Source organism: Triticum urartu, chromosome 5, assembly GCF_003073215.2.
Source record: "Triticum urartu cultivar G1812 chromosome 5, Tu2.1, whole genome shotgun sequence".
Taxonomy (NCBI): domain Eukaryota; kingdom Viridiplantae; phylum Streptophyta; class Magnoliopsida; order Poales; family Poaceae; genus Triticum; species Triticum urartu.
In genome coordinates this window covers 428,453,266-428,473,987 of record NC_053026.1, presented here as the reverse complement: position 1 = coordinate 428,473,987, position 20,722 = coordinate 428,453,266, and the positions used below count along the sequence as shown (strand labels likewise).

Sequence of the window (20,722 nt, the reverse complement as noted above, 5' to 3'; positions counted from 1 at the left end):
AGATAGGGATTGTGATGGGTACTTGGTATGTTGACTTTTTGCGTAGACTCCCCGGCAACAGCGCCAGTAGACTCCCCGGCAACAGCGCCAGAAATCCTTCTTGCTACCTCTTGAGCTTGCGTTCGTTTTCCCCGAAGAGGAAGGGATGATGCAGCAGAGTAGCGTAAGTATTTCCCTCAGTTTTTGAGAACCAAGGTATCAATCCAGTAGGAGGCCACGCTCAAGTCCCTCGTACCTGCACAAAACAATAGCTACTCGCAACCAACGCGATTAGAGGTTGTCAATCCCTTCACGGTCACTTACGAGAGTGAGATCTGATAGATATAATATTTTTGGTATTTTTGGTATAGAGATGCAAAGTTAAAAGTAAAGGCAAAGTAAAAAAGCAAAGCAAGATTAAAGTGATGGAGATTGATATGATGAGAATAGAACCGAGGGCCATAGGTTTCACTAGTGGCTTCTCTCAAGAGCATAAGTATTCTACGGTGGGTGAACAAATTACTGTTGAGCAATTGATAGAATTGAGCATAGTTATGAGAATATCTAGGCATGATCATGTATATAGGCATCACGTCCGTGACAAGTAGACCGAAACGATTCTGCATCTACTACTATTACTCCACTCATCGACCGCTATCCAGCATGCATCTAGAGTATTAAATTAAAAACAGAGTAACGCCTTAAGCAAGATGACATGATGTAGAGAGATAAATTCATGCAATATGAAATAAACCCCATCTTGTATCCTCGATGGCAACGATGCAATACGTGCCTTGCTGCCCCTTTTGTCACTGGGAAAGGACACCGCAAGATCGAACCCAAAGCTAAGCACTTCTCCCATGGCAAGAACTACCAATCTAGTTGGCCAAACCAAACGGATAATTCGAAGAGACTTGCAAAGATAACCAATCATACATAAAAGAATTCAGAGAAGATTCAAATATTATTGATAGATAGACTTGATCATAAACCCACAATTCATCGGTCTCAACAAACACACCGCAAAAAGAAGATTACATCGAATAGATCTCCACAAGAGACGGGGAGAACTTTGTATTAAGATCCAAAAAGAGAGAAGAAGCCATCTAGCTACTAACTATGGACGCGAAGGTCTGAGGTAAACTACTCACACTTCATCGGACAGGCTATGATGATGTAGAAGCCCTCCGTGATGACGGCCCTCTCCGGCGGAGCTCCGAAACAGGCCCCAAGATGCGATCTCGTGGATACAGAAAGTTGCGGCGGTAGAATTAGGTTTTTGGCCCCGTTTCTGATCGTTTGGGGGTACGTAGGTATATATAGGAGGAAGGAGTACGTCGGTGGAGCACCGAGGGGCCCACGAGGCAGGGGACGCGCCCTAGGGGGGCACGCCCCCCACCCTCATGACCGCCTCTTTGACTCATTGGAGTAGGGTCCAAGTCTCCTGGATCACATTCGGCGAGAAAATCACGTTCCCGAAGGTTTTATTCCGTTTGGACTCCGTTTGATATTCCGTTTCTTCGGAACACTGAAATAGGCAAAAAAACAGCAATTCTGGGCTGGGCCTCCGGTTAATAGGTTAGTCCCAAAAATAATATAAAAGTGGAAAATAAAGCCCAATATAGTCCAAAACAGTAGATAATATAGCATGGAGCAATCAAAAATTATAGATACGTTGGAGACGTATCAACGTCTCTCCAACTATTGCTTCTACGACTATCGCTACCGCTTAGTGATAAAGTAAAGCAATTACATGGCGATTGCATTTCATACAATAAAGCGACAACCATATGGCTTCTGCTAGTTGCCGATAACTGTGTTACAAAACATGATCATCTCATACAATGAAATTTAGCATCATGTCTTGACCATATCACATCACAACATGCCCTGCAAAAACAAGTTAGACGTCCTCTACTTTGTTGTTGCAAGTTTTATGTGGCTGCTACGAGCTGAGCAAGAACCGTTCTTATCTACGCATCAAAAACCACAACGCGGTATAGTGATTGCTTTTTGATCTTCAGAAAGAACCCTGTTCATCGAATCTGATTCAACTAAAGTTGGAGAAACTGACACCCACCAGCCACCTGTGTGCGAAGCACGTTGGTAGAACCAGTCTTGCGTAAGCGTACGCATAATGTCGGTCTGGGCTGCTTCATCCAACAATACCGCCGAATCAAGAAACAACTAGTAATGGAAAGCAATATGTATATACCCACGCCCACAACTCCTTTGTGTTCTACTCGTGCATACAACATCTACGCATAAACCTGGCTCGGATGCCAATGTTGGGGAATGCAGTAATTTCAAAAAATTCCTACACACATGCAAGATCATGGTGATGCATAGCAACGAGAGGGGAGAGTATTGTCTATGTACCCTCGTAGACCGTAAGCGGAAGCGTTATGACAACGCGGTTGATGTAGTTGTACGTCTTCACGATCGACCGATCTTAGTACCGAAAGTACGGCACCTCCGTGATCTGCACACGTTCGGCTCGGTGACGTCTCACGAACTCACGATCCAGCAAAGTGTCGAGGGAGAGCTTCGTCAGCACGACGGCATGATGATGATGATGATGATGCTACCAGAACAAGGCTTCGCCTAAGCACCGCTATGATATGACCAAGGTGGATTATGGTGGAGGGGGGCACCGCACACGGCTAAGAGATCAATGATCAACTTGTGTGTCTATGGGGTTCCCCCTCCCCCGTATATAAAGGAGTGGAGGAGGGGGAGGGATGGCCCTCTACTATGGCGCGCCCTGGGGAGTCCTACTCCCACCGGGAGTAGGATTCCCCCCCCCCCTTCCATGTAGTAGGAGTAGGAGAGAAGGAAGGGGAAGAGAGAAGAGAAGGAAGGAGGGGGCGCCGCCCCTCCCCCTTAGTCCAATTCGTACTAGGCCTTGGGGGGCGCACGGCCTGCCCTAGGAAGCCCCTCCCTCTCTCCCCTAAAGCCCATTAGGGCCCATATACTCCGGGGGGGTTCCGGTAACCCCCGGTACTCCGGTTAATGCCCGAACTTACCCGGAACCATTCCGATGTCCAAACATAGTCATCCAATATATCGATCTTTATGTCTCGACCATTTCGAGACTCCTCATCATGTTCGTGATCATATCTGGGACTCCGAACAACCTTCAGTACATCAAAACATATAAACTCATAATACCGATCGTCACCGAACGTTAAGCGTGCGGACCCTATGGGTTCGAGAACTATGTAGACATGACCGAGACACGTCTTTGGTCAATAACCAATAGCAGAACTTGGATGTTCATATTGGCTCCCACATATTCTACGAAGATCTTTATCGGTCAAACCACATAACAATATACGTTGTTCCGTTTGTCATCGGTATGTTACTTGTCCGAGATTCGATCGTCGGTATCTCAAATTCTCAATACCTAGTTCAATATCATTACCGGCAAGTCTCTTTACTCGTTCCGTAATGTATCATCCCACAACTAACTCATTAGTCACATTGCTTGCAAGGCTTATATTGATGTGCATTACCGAGAGGGCCCACTGCCCAGAGATACCTCTCCGACAATCGGAGTGACAAATCCTAATCTTGATCTATGCCAACTCAACAAACACCATCGGAGACACATGTAGAGCACCTTTATAATCACCCAGTTACGTTGTGATGTTTGGTAGCACACAAAGTGTTCCTCCGGTATTCGGGAGTTGCATGATCTCATAGTCATAGGAACATGTATAAGTTATGGAGAAAGCAATAGCAACAAACTAAACGATCATCGTGCTAAGCTAATGGATGGGTCAAGTCAATCACATCATTCTCTAATGATGTGATCCCATTAATCAAATGACAACTCATGTCTATGGTTAGGAAACATAACCATCATTGATTCAACGAGCTAGTCAAGTAGAGGCATACTAGTGACATTATGTTTGTCTATGTATTCACACATGTACTAAGTTTCCGGTTAATACAATTCTAGCATGAATAATAAACATTTATCATGATATAAGGAAATATAAATAACAACTTTATTATTGCTTCTCGGGCATATTTCTTTCATCAACCACACTTGTGCGCCAGTTTCTCGCGGCACCGAGCGAAAAATTTCGGCAACCGTGGAAATATCTAGCTCCCCGCCCCCTTCCCCCAACCAAAAGCCACATTTCCACTGTTGATACGTCTCCAACGTATCTATAATTTTTTATTATTCCATGATATTATAGTATCAATCTTGGATGTTTTATATGCATTTACAAGCAACTTTATATCATTTTTTGGGACTAACCTACTAACTTAGTGCCCAGTGCCAGTTGCTTGTTTTTTTACTTTGCAGAAAATCAATACCAAACGAAGTCCAAATGCCACGGAATTTTTTTGAGATTTTTTCTGGCAATAAGAGACCCTGCAAGCTTCGGGAAGGAATGAGAAGATGAAGGAGTGGCCCACTAGGCACTAGGGCGTGCCACCTGGTACCTAGTGGGGCCCACAAGCCTACGTTTGACCTAACTCCGCCTCTATAAATACTCTAAAATCATAAAACCTACCAGGGAGTCCACATAATACTTTTTCCGCCGCCGCAAGCCTTTGTTCTCGAGAGATCCCATCTGGGGACCCTTTCTGGCACTCTGATGGAGGGGGAATCAATCACGGAGGAGTTCTTCATCAACCTTGCTGCCCCTCCGATGATGCGTGAGTAGTTTACCATAGACCTATGGGTCCATAGTAGCTAGATGGCTTCTCTCTTTTTGATCTTCAATACAATGTTCTCCTTAGTGTTATTGGAGATCTATTTGATGTAATGACTTTTTGCGGTGTGTTTGTTGGGATCTACTGAATTGAGTTTATGATCAGATCTATCCATGAATATTATTTGAGTGTTCTCTGAACTCTTTTATGCATGATTAATATAACTTCGTATTTCTTCTCCGATTTATTGGTTTGGTTTGGCCAACTAGATTGATTTATCTTGCCCTGGGAAGAGGTGCTTTGTAATGGGTTCGATCTTGTGGTGCTCAATCCCAGTGATAGAAAGGGACATGACACATATGTATCGTTGCTATTAAGGGTAAAAAGATGGGGTTTATTCATACATGAGTTTATCTTGTCTACATCATGTCATCTTGCTTAAAGCATTACTCTGTTTTCCATGAACTTAATACACTAGATGCATGCTGGATAGCGGTCGATGTATGGAGTAATAGTAGTAGATGCAGAATCGTTTCGGTCTACTAATCTCGAACGTGATGCCTATGTATGATCATTGGCTTGGATATTGTCATAATTATTTGCTTTTCTATCAATTGCCCAACATTAATTTGTTTACCAACCGTATGATATTTCCTCAAGAGAAGCCTCTAGTGAAAACTATGGCCCCCGGGTCTATCTTTATAAATATATTAAATCTAAAATACTTTGGTGCAATTTTATTTTATTTATATTATTTTGTATTTTTCGGATCTATCTATCAAATACTATACAATTTAATTTTGCTCATAACCATTGAGGGCTTGACAACCCCTCTACGTGTTGGGTTGCAAGTATTTGTTGTTTGTGTGCGGGTGCTGTTTACATAGTGTTGCTTGGTTATCCTACTAGATTGATAACCTTGGTTTCATAATTGAGGGAAATACTTATCTCTACTGTATTACATCATCCTCTCCTCTTTAGGGAAATCCCAACGCAACTCACAAGTAGCAATTGTTCCTCCTTCCTTTCTAGTCCAAACCTTCATTGATAACTTGCAGCGCCGCCTCCTCGCCGGCAGCCCTTCTTCTTGCTGCGCGGCCTCATCGATATAGTTAAGTAATCCACACCCCATCCCCATCCTCCTCCTTCTCCATCCCACATGCCCCGACTGACGGCGCGACACCTTCCGTCCAAATCACTACCCCGTCCTCCAAATAAGCGTCGCCCACAGCCATTTTGCACGCAGTATAGCGAGGAGCTCAGGAGCATCTGGCAGCGGAGAAGAAAATCGCGGCCGCACGCGCGGATGAGGTCGAGATGGCTGCCATGCGTGCCGACCGCCAGATCTTGGATGAGCACCTCGCCTTCGAGGCCACCGTCGACGCCGCCACGCGGTTGGTTACTTTAAAATATAGTTTGTTATATTTTCTCGACGCCACCGCCAGTGCCTTCTAGTGAATTTTCCTCTGTAATGTGGATATGCAATCTGATCTTCTGAAATGAAATGTTCAGTTAACAGTTTGGTCCAACAATTGCTTCATTTCCTAGTAGTTATCAAGCATTATTGGTTTGGTTAACTGTCTTATCTTCTAGTATGTGGTTTTTTTGTGCAATGTGGTGCTCAGTTAACTGTTTGGTTCATTTGTTCTGTTGTTTAGTTAATTGTTTGGTTCAATTCTGCAATCTGATGTTCATTTGTCGTGGTTACAGTTTTGTAGTGTTATGCATGTGAGAAATAAGTCAAGCTTGGATGTACTAACTACATGAGAAACATATACAATTGCTCTATTTCCAAGTTGTTTAGCAAGGTTTGTGTTATCCTTGGGTCTTCGTAGTGTTGTAGAGGTCTTCGGCGTTGGTGTGTAGCGGCTTGGTTGCTTTGTGATTTGCCTCAATCGATTGAGTTAATCTATTGGGTCTGCAATTCGTCTATTTTCATTAACATATTATATTGATAGTATGCCAACTCTCAGATAACCTAATCAAGATCTGCCTTATATGTGTTGCAGAGAAACAATGGGAGGCAATGAGGTTTAGCATCAAGGTTTGCACATGCATGGTCCTTTGGCTAATAGGATATTATGCATATCTTTGTTTTTAGTACTTTCCAAAGAAGTTCACCGCTGCTTACCTCTCAAACCACTTGCATGGTCAAGAGGCGAGGAAGGTATTCATTCAACACCCACGGTACAATATTGAAGTCTTCCTCAAGAGGACGATGGTTGGGCGGGCAATTATCCATAGCCACTGGCCTAAAGTTGCAAGGACATTCAACATCACTAAAGGCTCAATATTCGCCTTCCGCTTCAGCAGTTTCCCAGATGGGATTCATCTGTCTATTTACCATGTATCATGCTACTTTCCAAATGTTTTCGATGTCGCATGTGAAACTTGGTGCTGTTGTGTAATGGCGTAGCTAGCTATATGCCTATATGGTGTAACTGAGTGCTGAAGCTATCTGATGTAATTCAATTATGTAATCCTGGTTACCGTAATACATATATGAAATATATGGTGTGTTTTATAAGAAATGTCAATTTGATTACTAAATGGGTTATCAATAATAGGCCAATCAGCCTGCTTATTGGATTTTCCTATTGTAGACAGTTTCTCAGACAACACCGTGGGCAATGAGCTCAAACAACCCACACGGTTTCTAGAAAGTAGGCATGTTGGATCAATGAAGAATCACACACGATTTCGACTAGAGAACTGTTTGCGTTAGTCCACCTTGCACAAACGTTTACACATAAAAAAATTGTGTGTCATATACATACGAACAAAAACATTTTTCTGGGATTCACTGTGTGGGATGTACATACGAACAGAAATGATTGGGCATGTATAATTGTCTCTGACGCCTCACCCGATTGCACACGAGCTCATTTTGCCCCGCGTGTGTGACCGGAGGACCTATCCCCGACGGTTTCTGGGTCGTGTGGGAAGGACCCCCCCCCCATATCGCACACACTGGCCAAGCGACGATTTAAAACTCAGTCGCGAAAGGGGTTAAAAACCGTTTGTATAGGACGTCTTTGCACCAGTGGCTTATCGCCCGTGTTCTGGTCATCGACACTGTTTGGAGTAGCGCCATTATCGGTGGTGGTGTGGTCAGTAGTGTCATGGCTAGCGCCCCTGTTACCCGTGTTTTTACCACGGTGCCTTCTACGCGTCGTTTGGGTGCCTCTTTATCTCCTTCATCATCCTTGGGAGTATCTACCATGTAGATATCGTATGTGGAGGTAGCTGCCCATTGCTCGGTGTTAGAGGCGGCAAGGGGGGATTCGGTGTATGACAAATCGTCGGCATCTTCATCCATGTCGACTGCCTCCTAGGAGGCGTAGTCTAGTACGTCGGTTAAATCCTTGACTGTAGCAACTAGGTGGGTGGAGGGAGGGGCTTGAATTCTAGCTCCTCCAGGTTTGTCCTAGATCCGATCATGAACCAAAGTCTGATCGTCCAAGATTGCAAGGCTCTAAATCAGTTCTAACATCTTGTTCAGGAGCTCCATGTTGGCCTCGCCCATCTATTGACAGTAGGCGGGGATCACATGAAGTTTTCTCGAGGTGTCGCCTAACGTGGCCTCGGAAGCTTCGCTGATAGGGTATGATACCTAATCCGGCGATGCGGTGTTCGAATCCGAGCTCAAAGCTAGATCTGTGATGCCTATGATCCCGTGGTCTGGCCCCGAGATCGAATATGGGGTTGGAAAAATGAAGGGGGAAAGATCTTTGGGCTGGTCTGGCACCCAACCCGAGAAAGCAAGTTCGCCACTGGAATCCACGACATATTCTAGATTTCCAAACCTGATGGTCTGGCCTGAAGGGAAGTTCTCGACCTGGCCAAGGCGGCCAGTAGAGTCGGCGTGCAACACGATGTTACCAAAGGAGAAAAGCTAGTCAGGGACGAAGGTACTCCAACAGCTGATGCCATCGTTGATTTGAAGATGAGCCATCGAACCTTGTGACCACAAAACGGTACCTGCATGGGCACCAATATTGGTGCGAAAACTGGTGGATCTTCGGTAGGGGATCCCAAGCTGGTGATCTTGACACGATGGTAACAGGAAGAAAGGGAACACAGTATTTACCCAGGTTCAGGCCCTCTCGAAGAGATAAAACCCTATGTCATGCTCTTGTTATATTGATTATGGGTGGGGTTCAAGGTATCGGATGATCTACTTCAAGATTGTATGCATGAGTTCTAACCTCTAAAATCTTGCCTCTACAGACTAAACCCCTAGGCTTATATAGGCATTGGGGGTGGCTAGGGTTACAAGTATGTCAGCTACAACTAAGGATAACATGCTGATCATTTGAATATGCCTTGAAGCATATGCCAAGTCTTTGGAGGATTCCCTCTCGAGTACGTAGAGGGTCGCGGCTCACGTGGCCCATTCTTCAGTTGTTGATGGGTCTTCGGCCAGGTCCATGAATCGCTGGCCGACGTGATGTGCATGCCCTAATCCAGGTTATTGTCAACATGCGACTGCGAAGAGCAAGTCTGCCCACACTCTCCATCCTTTAGAGCATCTCCAATAGAACATGTAGATGCAAAAATAACTACCTTTTGCATCTCTGAGGCCCAAAACGCTGCTCCAACAGATGGTGTAGATGCAAAAAAATTACATCTCCGCCTCCCGGAGATGTAAACTACAACACCACGCGGTGCAAATTTGCATCTCCACCTCTAGGAGATGTAAAAACGCGGTCGCCCGCCAACCGCCCAATTGCCAGTTCATTTCACTTCCTCCCACCTCTTATTCTTCCTCCTGCCGCCCGCCGCGCGCCACCACCACACTGCCGCGCTAGATCCACCCCCTCCTGCACCTCCGCTGGTGGTTACGCCGCCTTTGGACCGCTGGGCGCTGTGAATCTGCAACTGCACGCCGCCACCGTCGCCCCACCCGCACATTTCCAATCCACCCGCATCCACCACCGCCACCGCCCCGCCCACACTCCGGCATCGCCTGCAGCCCTGCCCGCATCCACCGCCGCCCGAAGCACCGCCCCGACCCCGATTCATCCCCCGCCCGCCCACCCGCATCCACCGCCGCCGCCACCTAAAGCCCCGCTCGGGCTGCATCCATCGCAGCCCCGCCCCATCGCCGAGTCGGCCGCCGTCCGCCCACATCCACCACTGCCGCCATGCCACAGAAGAAGACCCCAAAGAGCAGCACCAGGTTCTTCGGTGTGCGGGCCAAGCCGCCCGGTGACTTTGGGGTGGAGTTCTCCGACACCGGCTGTTGCTTTAGGCTCGGCACTTACCTCACCACCGACGAGGCCACGCATGCCCACGACGTGGCGGTGTGGCATGCCTAAAGGCCAAAGTTCGACCTCAACATCCCGGAGATCGAGACCCAGGCAGATGCGGAGATGCTCGTGCCGCATGGCATTCAGATGGAGGAGATTCCGGCGAAGAAGTCAAAGAAGAGGCCGGCCATTGTCATCAGTCCCAGGGATAGAGACGAGGCGGCAATGGCGAGGTTTGTGCGGGAGCATCCGGAGTACATCCAGGTTGAGTAGGAGTTCTCCTGGAAGCATGACGGTGAGCAGAAGGAGGAGAAGGAGGAGGTGAAGGAGGACGAGGCCGGCCCCTCGACGATGATCCCCATCAAGTCCTCGGATGAGGACGACGAGGAGTTCTGGGGCCTCTCAGATGACGACGACGAGTAGTACTGGATGCCCTCGGACGACGAGTAGTTTGGATTAGTTGTGCTAGTCATTTATTTATGTATGAATTTTATGAATTATGTTGAAATGAAGTAGTTTGAACTATGTTGAAATGAAGTAGTAGTTGAATTTTACATCTCCATTTGCATCATCTATTGGAGTTGCTTTTACATCTCTCTCCTACATCATCTCTTGGAGTTGGTCCTTTTTTGAAGATGCAAAAGGCACTTTTTGAAGATGTAAATGTTTACATCTCCAAATTTGCATCATCTATTGAAGATGCTCTTAGGAAACCACCGTGCTAGTTCCATGCCCTCGAACCAACATCATGACCCTCCAATCTGATAAGTTGGCCGATGAGATCGTCGTAGATCTTCAGAACCCGTGCCACTACAACAAGGAGGCGCCACAAATGGCATGCGTCCCTTCATCCTCTATCTAGAGACTGTCATTCCTGGTGCGTGTCCCAAAGCCTCCCTGCCTACTTGATATCTGATTGTCGCAATTAAGGAAGCAAGTCCAGGGTTCTCAACCCCTTCGTAAGAACGCATGATGCAGATTAAAAATATATAATTAAAATACATGATATAGTCGAAAAAGTGCGTTTGAAACACAATCATGTTAAAAGGGAGGTACAATTGAAACATGCGACACTGTTGAAAAAACTATGGCGAATCAGCCACATAGAAAAACGTAGTTCAAGGCTTGAAGCATCTGCATCCTTCCAGGGTAAACATGCACTATTTAGCTTTTGAAACAAATAACCGCAAAGCAATGACTATTGATTCCGGCGCGGGTGAAATATAATGTTATAGGATTTCAAGTCGGTTCACGCGAAGTATAGCTTTGCTTCCGTTAGATTTCACTATCCACCAACCCAGGCTTGAGGGACCAATGAAAATCTATATCTATACCTACTAATAAAAGAAATAGGTATTCTTAGTCCGTCGTGTTATTTTGTAGAAACCCTCTGACGTTTTTGATTTTAAACCTGCAGTACATATCAGATGTTTTTTAAAATATTCATATCTTCTAAACCGTAACTCGAAATTTAACATGTCATATATGAAATTTGATTAGAAAAACATGTAGAATCTAAATACGATGTTATTTTACCTGTTAGCAATTTTTTTAAAAATACTATCTAAGCTGCAATATTAATCAACAATGCATTATCTGTCTTTTTTCCATACCGATACTGATTCAGATTGGGGATAAACACCTCAGCAAAATCAGGATTGGACATGAACACCTCAAATAAATTTGCTAGAGACAACCAATAAATAAGGACATGCATGACAAAAAAAATAAAAGAAGGACTCAATAAAGATGGGATGTCTGCTATAAAATAAATAAAAGAGAAAATGCAGAGAAGATCCGATAAAGATGAGATGTTGCGCTATTCTCCTATATATAAAAAGAAAAAAGAGATGACATGCATGAAAAAAAAAGTAAAAAGAAGGCATGCATTAAAAAAATAAAAAATAAAAGACAAGTTTGATAAGATATAAATAGTGATGAAACAAGGAGCAATACCTATGACATGTATGGCAAGAAATAGTGATGAAATAGGGGCGCAAGTACCCGCGTCAACAGGAGACTATACAAAAATATTTTTTTGCAGACAAAAATAATCTCTTTTTAAGATTGAAAAATCCTGTATCTTTTTAACAACTCTTCATGTATTTAAAAAATAGCTAAAACTTCTCAGATTATAGAATATTTTTTGTAAATTAAGAGTGTGTGATTTTTTTTCTCCTGTTGCAACGCACGGGTCTTTTTGCTAGTCAAGTAAAAACTAAGGTTCAAGGTTTCTATAACATTCTCAAGAAAAATATGCAGTATGTTGAGGAGGTTATTTTCCGCAAACTTATAAGATTCCTAATTCAAAATCAAAATCATTTACGTGGTATGAAAAAGCAAATTCAGCGGTAGTGACAAAAAAGTGCAACATCATCATTTATAGTACATAACAACCAATTTCGTGAATTAGTTTGAACTTCATATTCCACAAGTTTATGGAACATCATCTTTCTAACATAATACCCTTTTTAGAACTTTTAAAACATAATCAAAGCGATTTCTACTGAGTTTTTACTGCAACTTGCTTCTGACCGTATGCTTCCCCAGGCATGGCGAGGGCGAGTGCACTGTCTCTGGGTGGAGTGAGTGCACTGTGCAATAAATATCCCTAGTTTAAATAGTAACTCGTCACTTTCTCAAGCAGCACGAGTCTTCCTTGACAAGATAATTCTCCGGAGGCGTAGTGCAGCCTACTGAGAGATTTTATAAGTCGTGTACTCCCTCCGTTTTTATTTATTCCGCATATTAGCTTTGATCAAGGTCAAGCTTTATAAATTTTGACAAAGTTTATAGACTAAAATATTAACATATACAATAACAAGTCAATACCATTGGATTCATTGTTGAATGTACTTCCACATCATATAGATTTTTTATAATAAATATTTATATTCTTTTTTATATATTTGGTCAAACTTAACAAACTTTAACTTCAGTCAACTTTAATATGCAGAGTAAATAAAAACGAAGGGAGTACTAAATTTCGAAGGATCCTGACGTCCGGACGCCGGTGACTTTGGACAAAAACGCATTCTTTCGCCGGCAAGGCCGACGCTGACGCTGAGGAGCGACAGGGGTAGTACTGTACCGGCACATCGGCAGCCTCGCGAAGCGCGCGAGACAAAACGCCAATGATTTCAGCTGTACCAAAGCGCTTAAATAAAGAGCAGACTCAGTGAATGCTCCGTCATCTGCCTCTCCTGCAACTGCAATGATGGACAAGCATCTAAAATCAGAACCGGTTTTATTTCAGGGGCAAAGACACCCAACCCCACCTTGCACATCAGAGCTTTCTCCCACAATACTGCTAACATCGACAAAAGAAAAGCATTCCAAAAATTGTCCGTCCAAATTGTACATTGTACACATCAGAGCAAGTGAAGCATCAGTGTTCCTCTAAACGCTAAGACGGTTTGAGAAATCACAACTCGTCGTTGGGCGCAGAGCTGTCGGCCATGAGCTCCTCGAGCGAGAACTCGTCCTCCTCGATGACCTCTCCGTCCTTGCCGTCCCATGGTTCTGACTCTACGACCGTCGGGGCGCCTTCCAGAGGAAGGTTGCCCTTTCCGCCGCGCCCCGCCTCCTTCACAAACTCGCTGCAGGAGACGATTCTTTTTTGTTAATCGTGTGCCTGATTTTTGAACCTAATGCAACGATCGAAGCCATGGCAACAGGGAGCTTACGTGATTTCGGCGAGCTCGAAGGCGCTACGAAGTGGAGCGTATGCGCCTTTCTTCACGTTGAGAGCAACCATGGCTGGATACCCATAACCACCGACTCCGACCTGCTTCTCCAGATCAGCTTGCTTGCCGGCACCTGCCCAGACAAAACTGCAAAGCAACGCTATCCTTGGCTCAGTATGGTCCATCTCAAGAACAATCAGGAAGTTTTAACACAAAATGCTCAAATTAGATATATACTCTAATTGTTTAATACAAACAAGTTGCTTCCAAACAAGTTGTTAATGCCGAAGGCATTTGATCTGATTGTTTAATGTATGTGGAATACAAACAAGTTGCTTCCAAATGTTACACTTCATTGTTTTTTCGTTCAACTCACTAACGAGCTGTATTAATTAGAAACTGCATGCATTTCTCACACAAAAAAAAACAGATGTAGGCTAAATTCAAGTAACTGGATCAGTTGACAACTTGCCTGTATGGACTCTTCTTAAATTTCTCAGCAACAGAAAGTAGCAGCTCAAGGTACTTGTTTCTTCCTTCTGCCTTTGAGTCCAGGATGTCTGGAAGGAAAGACACAAAGCAAATGGCAGCAGAAGCACACTTCTCTTCCATCACATCCTAAAGAAAAGCCAACCCCACATCAGAACATCAATCATCACTACTTGATCTGCAGAAATATTGTGAATATCATGAAGGCTTACCGCGCTAGTCAACTCAGAAACTTCAGGTGGTGCAGCGTTCGCTTCCAGCTGCTCCAATGCGAAGGACTCGATGGCAGAAGCAGCTCTAGCCCCCTGGTAGGGGAATGGGCTCTCCTTATCGGCACCAAATACCAAAATAGTTGGAAAACCTTCTACCTTGTACTTGCTCATCAAGGACTGCAAAAATCACAAGTTAAAAATATATACTTGCAATATGTACTCGAGAAAGAAGCTGCATGGTAGGCCCAACGAACTATTTGGTGGCACATGCATGCATGCTTTCAAAATGTCTGAGTTTCAACTCTAACTATTCTGATAGTCTGATACACTGCCTGAAACATTTCGGAAAATCATTCAAACCTAGTAATTCAGTTGAATCTTCTGATTGGCCTATTAAAGTTCAAAGTATTGTAGTATTATCATGTCATCATGTTAAAAAGGCACCTCATACAAAACATAGGCGACAACTCAATCAAATGGCTCATGGATAAGTTAGCCAACTGAAGCTTTCCTCGATAAAATTTCCAAGATAACCATAGTTATTTGCTGCCACACTCCAGCATTTGTATGATATGCAAATTTATGATGTGACCCCAAAGTGATATTGCTGAGTTAGTTTCATTATAATATTGCAATAACTGCGAAAAAAACACTTCATTCCAGTCTTGCTGATCACAAGAATGCCAAGAACTCGCCAAGATTTTCAAACCAAATGTTACCAACAACAATTTCCTTGTATAATTTCAATTTTTAGTGAAATCAAAGTGCAGATTCATTAGTATGGCAAATACATTATTAAATTTAACCTATAATATTGGCATGAAATATTTTTTTTCCTAGGACAAAGTTCAACCAGAAGATGAAAATGTTAAATGAGGATATAATCCCAAGGTCGTACCTTATCAGAGTCACAATCAACATGGCCTAGTTTCACTTGACCCTTCAAGTTCTTTGCAGCCCTTTTCCATTCAGGAGCCAATTTCTTGCAGTGCCCACACCTTAGTTGATGAGCCGAAAAGTGTATTCAGTTAACAGGATTTATTCTCAACAGACAAGTAGCAGAAATACAATACTAAAAGTCCAATACATCAAACAAATGGATTAACTTGTAAAATGTGATAACGTGTACGAACAGTAGGAGATCGGACAAAGCTTAAGCATAGGAACCAAATCAAGCAAGATCCCATGGAAAAGGCTTATCTCTCTATATTGGCAACCGATGAAAGGGGATGCATCAACTTTACTTTAGCATCATGTGAGCTCGTGTAGTCTAGTTACAAGGTAGGCCTCATATATGTCAACCAAAATCACGAACTTAATATTCTTTTTTTCTTGAGAAGGAAGGTTAAACCTCCTAGCCTCTGCATCCTCAGATGCATACAACCATACAAACTCAAATTTCTATGGTTTGGTTATAACTCTTCTGAAGCCCTATAGTTAATCAAGAATGTGCTAGAGTATACATAAAAATTAATAAGAGATGACTACATCGTGCAGAATTATGTATATAATTCTCTTAGTTTGGAGAAAACACCCAATAGCAAGTAAAGAATCGATTAACATGATGAACAATATGGGTATTCAGCTACATACCACGGTGCAAAGAACTCCACAATCCAAAGATCCTTGCTTTTGACGACGAGTTCATCAAAGTTACTCGAATTCAACTCTACTGATTCATTTGGTTCATTTTTCTTCTCACTTGAGCCACCAGAGGTTTTGCCACTTGAACCTCCTGATGTCTTACCATCCAACCTATCTCTGAGAAGACCTTTGACCTGTGCATCATAAAACAAACAGATATTTTACCTTGTAATGAAAGTGGAAGCTCACAACTTTTGCAACATAACTGACAAATTCGTACTCCCTTCGGTTGGGTTTATAAGTCGGGTATAAGGGTTTAAAGGTCTTTGATTTGGCAAATAAAACATGTATAATATATCACAAATTATATGGTTAGAATCAAAAGATATATTCCTTATACTCCCCTGATCCATATAAACGTTTGCCTAGTTCAATTGAAGACCTAAAAACCCATGCCTGAGTTATAAACCAAACCGGAGGGAGTGCAAAATAATACAATATAAAGAACGAAGATTGTCGATTCACAGCATGCAACGGTGATGAACAACGAACAATTAAATTGAAACACATGACATGTTGAAGAAACTCAAGTCAGCCAACATTAGTGTAAAGAGTAATTACTAAACTTCAGAGAAGAGTAAAAACGGAGTAAGAAGGATCATTGCATGCCAAGCTATGCAGAGTGGCTGCCTCAAAGTCATTAGGAGAAGTTGGTAAGTAGAATCATGGGCTACCCAAGACACCATTTTCAGCCAACAGAAAGATGGCACTTGTTGTTCATAGTATTACACATCCTGTAAGATCCAAAGTTATTTAAGTGGATACAAATTTTACTCTTCACATTCAGATAAAACAGATAATGTCTCCGGGGAAAAGGATGTACATATTGGTGGAGTAGCAGAGGAAACATCACATCAAAAGTATAAAGAACTTGTGCAACATAAGAAAATGCAATTGAGAACATATCATGCAAATTAGTGGAGCAAAATAGAATTGCAAGACAAATAGGGTTTGCTGCAACTAACCTGCGACAGAGCAAAATTTACAATTGGCTTTACATCTCTTGCGCCTTCATAATCCACTGGTGGCTTGCCAGGGAGAAATACTTTTATGGTTGGGAATCCCCGTATTCCATATTGCTGCAAAAGTAACATAATTCATCACAAATTGTATTAGTAGCATTCCATAAAAGTATTTATTAATTCTAATTATAAAAGCCAGAAATTTTGTGTTATTGTCAGCAATTTAGAATATAAACTGTTTAAGAAGTGACTCAGGCATACAATTGTAGAGGAAAGCGAAAGAAAGTAGTCCAGATGCATGTTGCCTAAGTTAGTTTTAACTAAAGTATTCATTGCCACAATTGAAGAGAAGCTTGTCCAACATCGTCTAAGATGGTTTGGGCATGTTCAGCGCAGGCCTCCAGAAGCTCCAGTGCATAGTGGACGGCTAAAGCGTGCTGATAATGTCAAGAGAGGTCGGGGTAGACCGAACTTGACATTGGAGGAGTCCGTAAAGAGAGATCTGAAGGACTGGAGTATCAACAAAGAACTAGCCATGTGCAATAACCATGAGTGGGTTGCGAGATTCTTATGGGTTTCAGCTCTAGCCTACCCCAACTTGTTTGGGACTAAAGGCTTTGTTGTTGTTGTTGTTGTATTCATCGCCACAATAGACTTGATGTTCACTCCTCTGGCCCTAACTATCAGTCTGCTACGCTAAACACAACTTAAAACCACGCTGTAGTTAATAGCCTACAACCATCAATAGTAATGCACATGTGGAACACGAGATGGTTTGGAGGATGAAAACAAAACCAGGCTAGTAATCAAATGGGACTGGGAGGATACCAAAACAGCATTAGCAAGTGACCAAATCCTGACTACTGATAAGCCCTTATCAAACTGTGTCTTTCTTCAGCAGAATTCAAGTTCATTTACTATATAAAAAGCATCGAAGCATCTTAGTAAAATTTACTGTCTGAACTACAATGTCCCACTACAAGTGCATAATTTTGGTACTGAGCTGGTTAATGCCTTTCTATCCAACAAAATTGCACGGCCGATGCGCCAGTAAAGCAATTATACGCTAACAATCGATAAGTTACTGTGACATCGCTGCTACCGATGCCGAGATCACATCAGGAAACAAGCAGATCAGCACGCACATGTGGAGTGTGTGCGGATCAAAAGGAAACGAGAGGCCGTGCTCACCTGCGCGAGCTCCTTGTGCGCGTCGGCGTCGAGCGCGGCGACTGTGGCGACGCCCTTGAGGACGCCGGCGGCCTTCTCCCAAATCGGCGTCAGCTGCTTGCAGTGCCCGCACCACGGCGCGAAGAACTCCACCAGCACCACCCCGTTCGCGTTCAACACCTGCGCGCAAGCGAATGTCGGCACGGTCAGAGAGGAGCTCAAATGGGAGGAGGGCCGATCTGGCGACGGGGGAGAAGCGAGACCTTCTTGAAGTTGTTGGGGTTGAGCTGGAGGACCGGGGAGCCGGCGGAGTAGAGCGCGGCGGCCGGGGAGGCCGCGGCGGCGAGGAGGAGGAGGACGGCGGCGAGGATGGCCGGACGCATGGCGTCGTTGAAAAGCTTCTGGAAGCCGGAGGGGGGGCTGGATGGTGGCGATCGATCGGCTGCGTCACCGGGGCGTGGTGGTGCGGATTTAAGTTTGCTCGCGAGAGAGGAGACGAACGCGTGTGCGGACCAATCGTGCGCGTCCACGTCTGGTGCTCTGCCACGTCGGTATGGTTTCGCCTCCTTGGCGCGACGGGATTGGTCGCGACCGTGGCATGGTTGGAGGACTGGGTGCACGGTTTTTTTTTTTTGAGGAAGGTGCACGGGAGTGTTCTAAAAAAAAGGTCTTCTTGTTCAGACACTCCTGGGTAGACATTTTTGGTAGACCTATATGGTTATACATATATGTACGAAAGACACTGTTAAAAAATAAATTTAAAAAATGTTGATAAGTATTTGTAAAAAAATTAATAAGTCTTACAAAATGCTGAAAAATATTTGAAAATGTTGAACAAATATTTTAAAATTTTGAATAAGTATTAAAATTGTTGAACGAGTATTTAAAAATGTTGAGCAAGTACTCAAAAATGTTGCAGAAGTATTTGAAATGTTGAACAAGTATTTCAAATTGATAAATAAATATTAAAAAATATTGAATGATTATTTAAAAAATGTTGAACGTGCATTTGGAAATGTTGAACAAGTATTTAAAAAAGGTTGAATAAGCGTTCGGTCAATGTTGAGATGTTGATCACTTATTAAAAACGTGTTTTTGAACTATACGAAAATGCCGAGTAAAAACAAAGACAAACATAAGAAAAAACAAAAATGGAGAAGAAATGTTAGACGTGTATTTAAAAAATATTGTTGACATATACAAAAAATGTAGAATAATAACCAACAGAGCAAAGAAAACTGAAAATAGAAACAAAAGAAACAAAAGAAAAATGCAAAAGGAATGGAAAAATAGAGAAGAAAAAAGAATCAAAATAAAATAAAGAAAAAGGAGAATAAAGAAAAACGGATAAAAATAAATAAAATAAAATAAAGGAAAAAATCTCGAAGAATACGGCTCGAGTAGCCTCAAGTAGGTGGCACCCCTTGTTTTGTTATTACCACAAAAGGTGGTTGAGCGGAATGGCTAGCGCAGCGCGCGTTCAACCTGAAGACCAAGAATCGAGCCTCCCTTCTCGCATTTCCATTTTATAAATTTGCTCATGTAAATGGGCGGACCCAGTATGTCGCGAGGGGAGAAAAAGCTTTTTCTCCAACTTTCCCTTCTCGCATTTCCTTTTTACTAAGTTGCGCATGTAAATGGGCCGGGGCCCAATACGTCGCGAGGGGAAAAAAAGCTTCAGCGAGAGTTGGTGCTTGCCTCCCTTCTCGCATTTCCTTTTTACCAAGTTGCGCATGTAAATTGGCCGATCCAATACGCCGTGAGGGGCGAAAAAGCTTCAGTGAGAGCTGGTGCTTGTCTCGCTTAAGGTGATAAAAAGACGGCAAGGACATATCGTCGCTATAGGTCGCGCATATGAGCCTCGGGCGTGTTTTTGTTCAAATTTATGGGCAGTGCGCTTCGGGTGTGTTGGTGGGCTTTTGTAATGGGTCCGATCTAGATCTGGAGAAGGAGGAGTAGGTAGCAGGGAGGAGAAGGAGGAGGCCAGAGAAGATCAGCTTCTCGATAAAATATCCGGTTACAATAATTCTCGATACCTTCACTTGCTAACACACGCCTCATAATATACTTACCCGGCACGCAGGCCAGCTCACACACATGCTCTCACTCGCTGCCTGGCCCACTCGTCAGCGTCTTCTTCTCCTCCTGCCTGCCTGTTTCGCCGTTTGCTGGGGCCCCAAGGTCATAGCCTTTGGTCTCGTTGGTGCCCGCTGTACTGGTCGTGACATTCCCCCCCCCCTTGTAGGCCGCATTGCCCCCAAGGCGGCGTAGCTGGAAACGCCTTCTGCAACTGATCCGGGTCCTCCCATGTTGCTAATGATAGCGACAAGCCATCCCATTGCACCAGCACTCGTGTTTGATGTTTGCCGAGCTTCTGGACACCCTTCCAGTCCAGGATGCGTGTGGGCACGTGTTCCGCCTGCAGGACAGCGTTAGTCGGTGGTAGTGCAGCACTTACCGGAACTATGGCTCCCAATGCTCGTTTCAGCAAGGAAACATGCACCACCGGATGGATCTTGCTGGTGGCTGGCAGGTTCAAACGGTATGCTGCCGCACCAATCTTGGCCTGGATCGTGAAGGGTCCGTAGTACCGGAACGCAAGCTTTTGGAATGGACGCTTGGCTACCGAAGTCTGAATGAAGGGCTGGAGTTTGAGC

At 43.8% G+C, this 20,722-nt stretch overlaps 1 protein-coding gene across 1 annotated transcript; it reads right to left on the bottom strand.

Annotated features, from left to right (window-relative positions):
- Positions 1 to 13,132: 13,132 nt before the first annotated feature.
- On the bottom strand, positions 13,133 to 18,560 carry LOC125509523 (protein disulfide isomerase-like 2-3). The gene is made up of 9 exons (XM_048674506.1): positions 18,329 to 18,560; positions 18,087 to 18,245; positions 16,899 to 17,012; positions 15,883 to 16,067; positions 15,188 to 15,287; positions 14,290 to 14,466; positions 14,061 to 14,206; positions 13,589 to 13,735; positions 13,133 to 13,501 (listed from the first exon to the last, which is right to left on the bottom strand). The coding sequence occupies exons 1-9, from the start codon at positions 18,446 to 18,448 to the stop codon at positions 13,327 to 13,329; spliced, it is 1,323 nt and encodes a 440-aa protein (XP_048530463.1). The 5' UTR covers positions 18,449 to 18,560; the 3' UTR covers positions 13,133 to 13,326.
- Between the last annotated feature and the right edge of the window lie 2,162 nt (positions 18,561 to 20,722).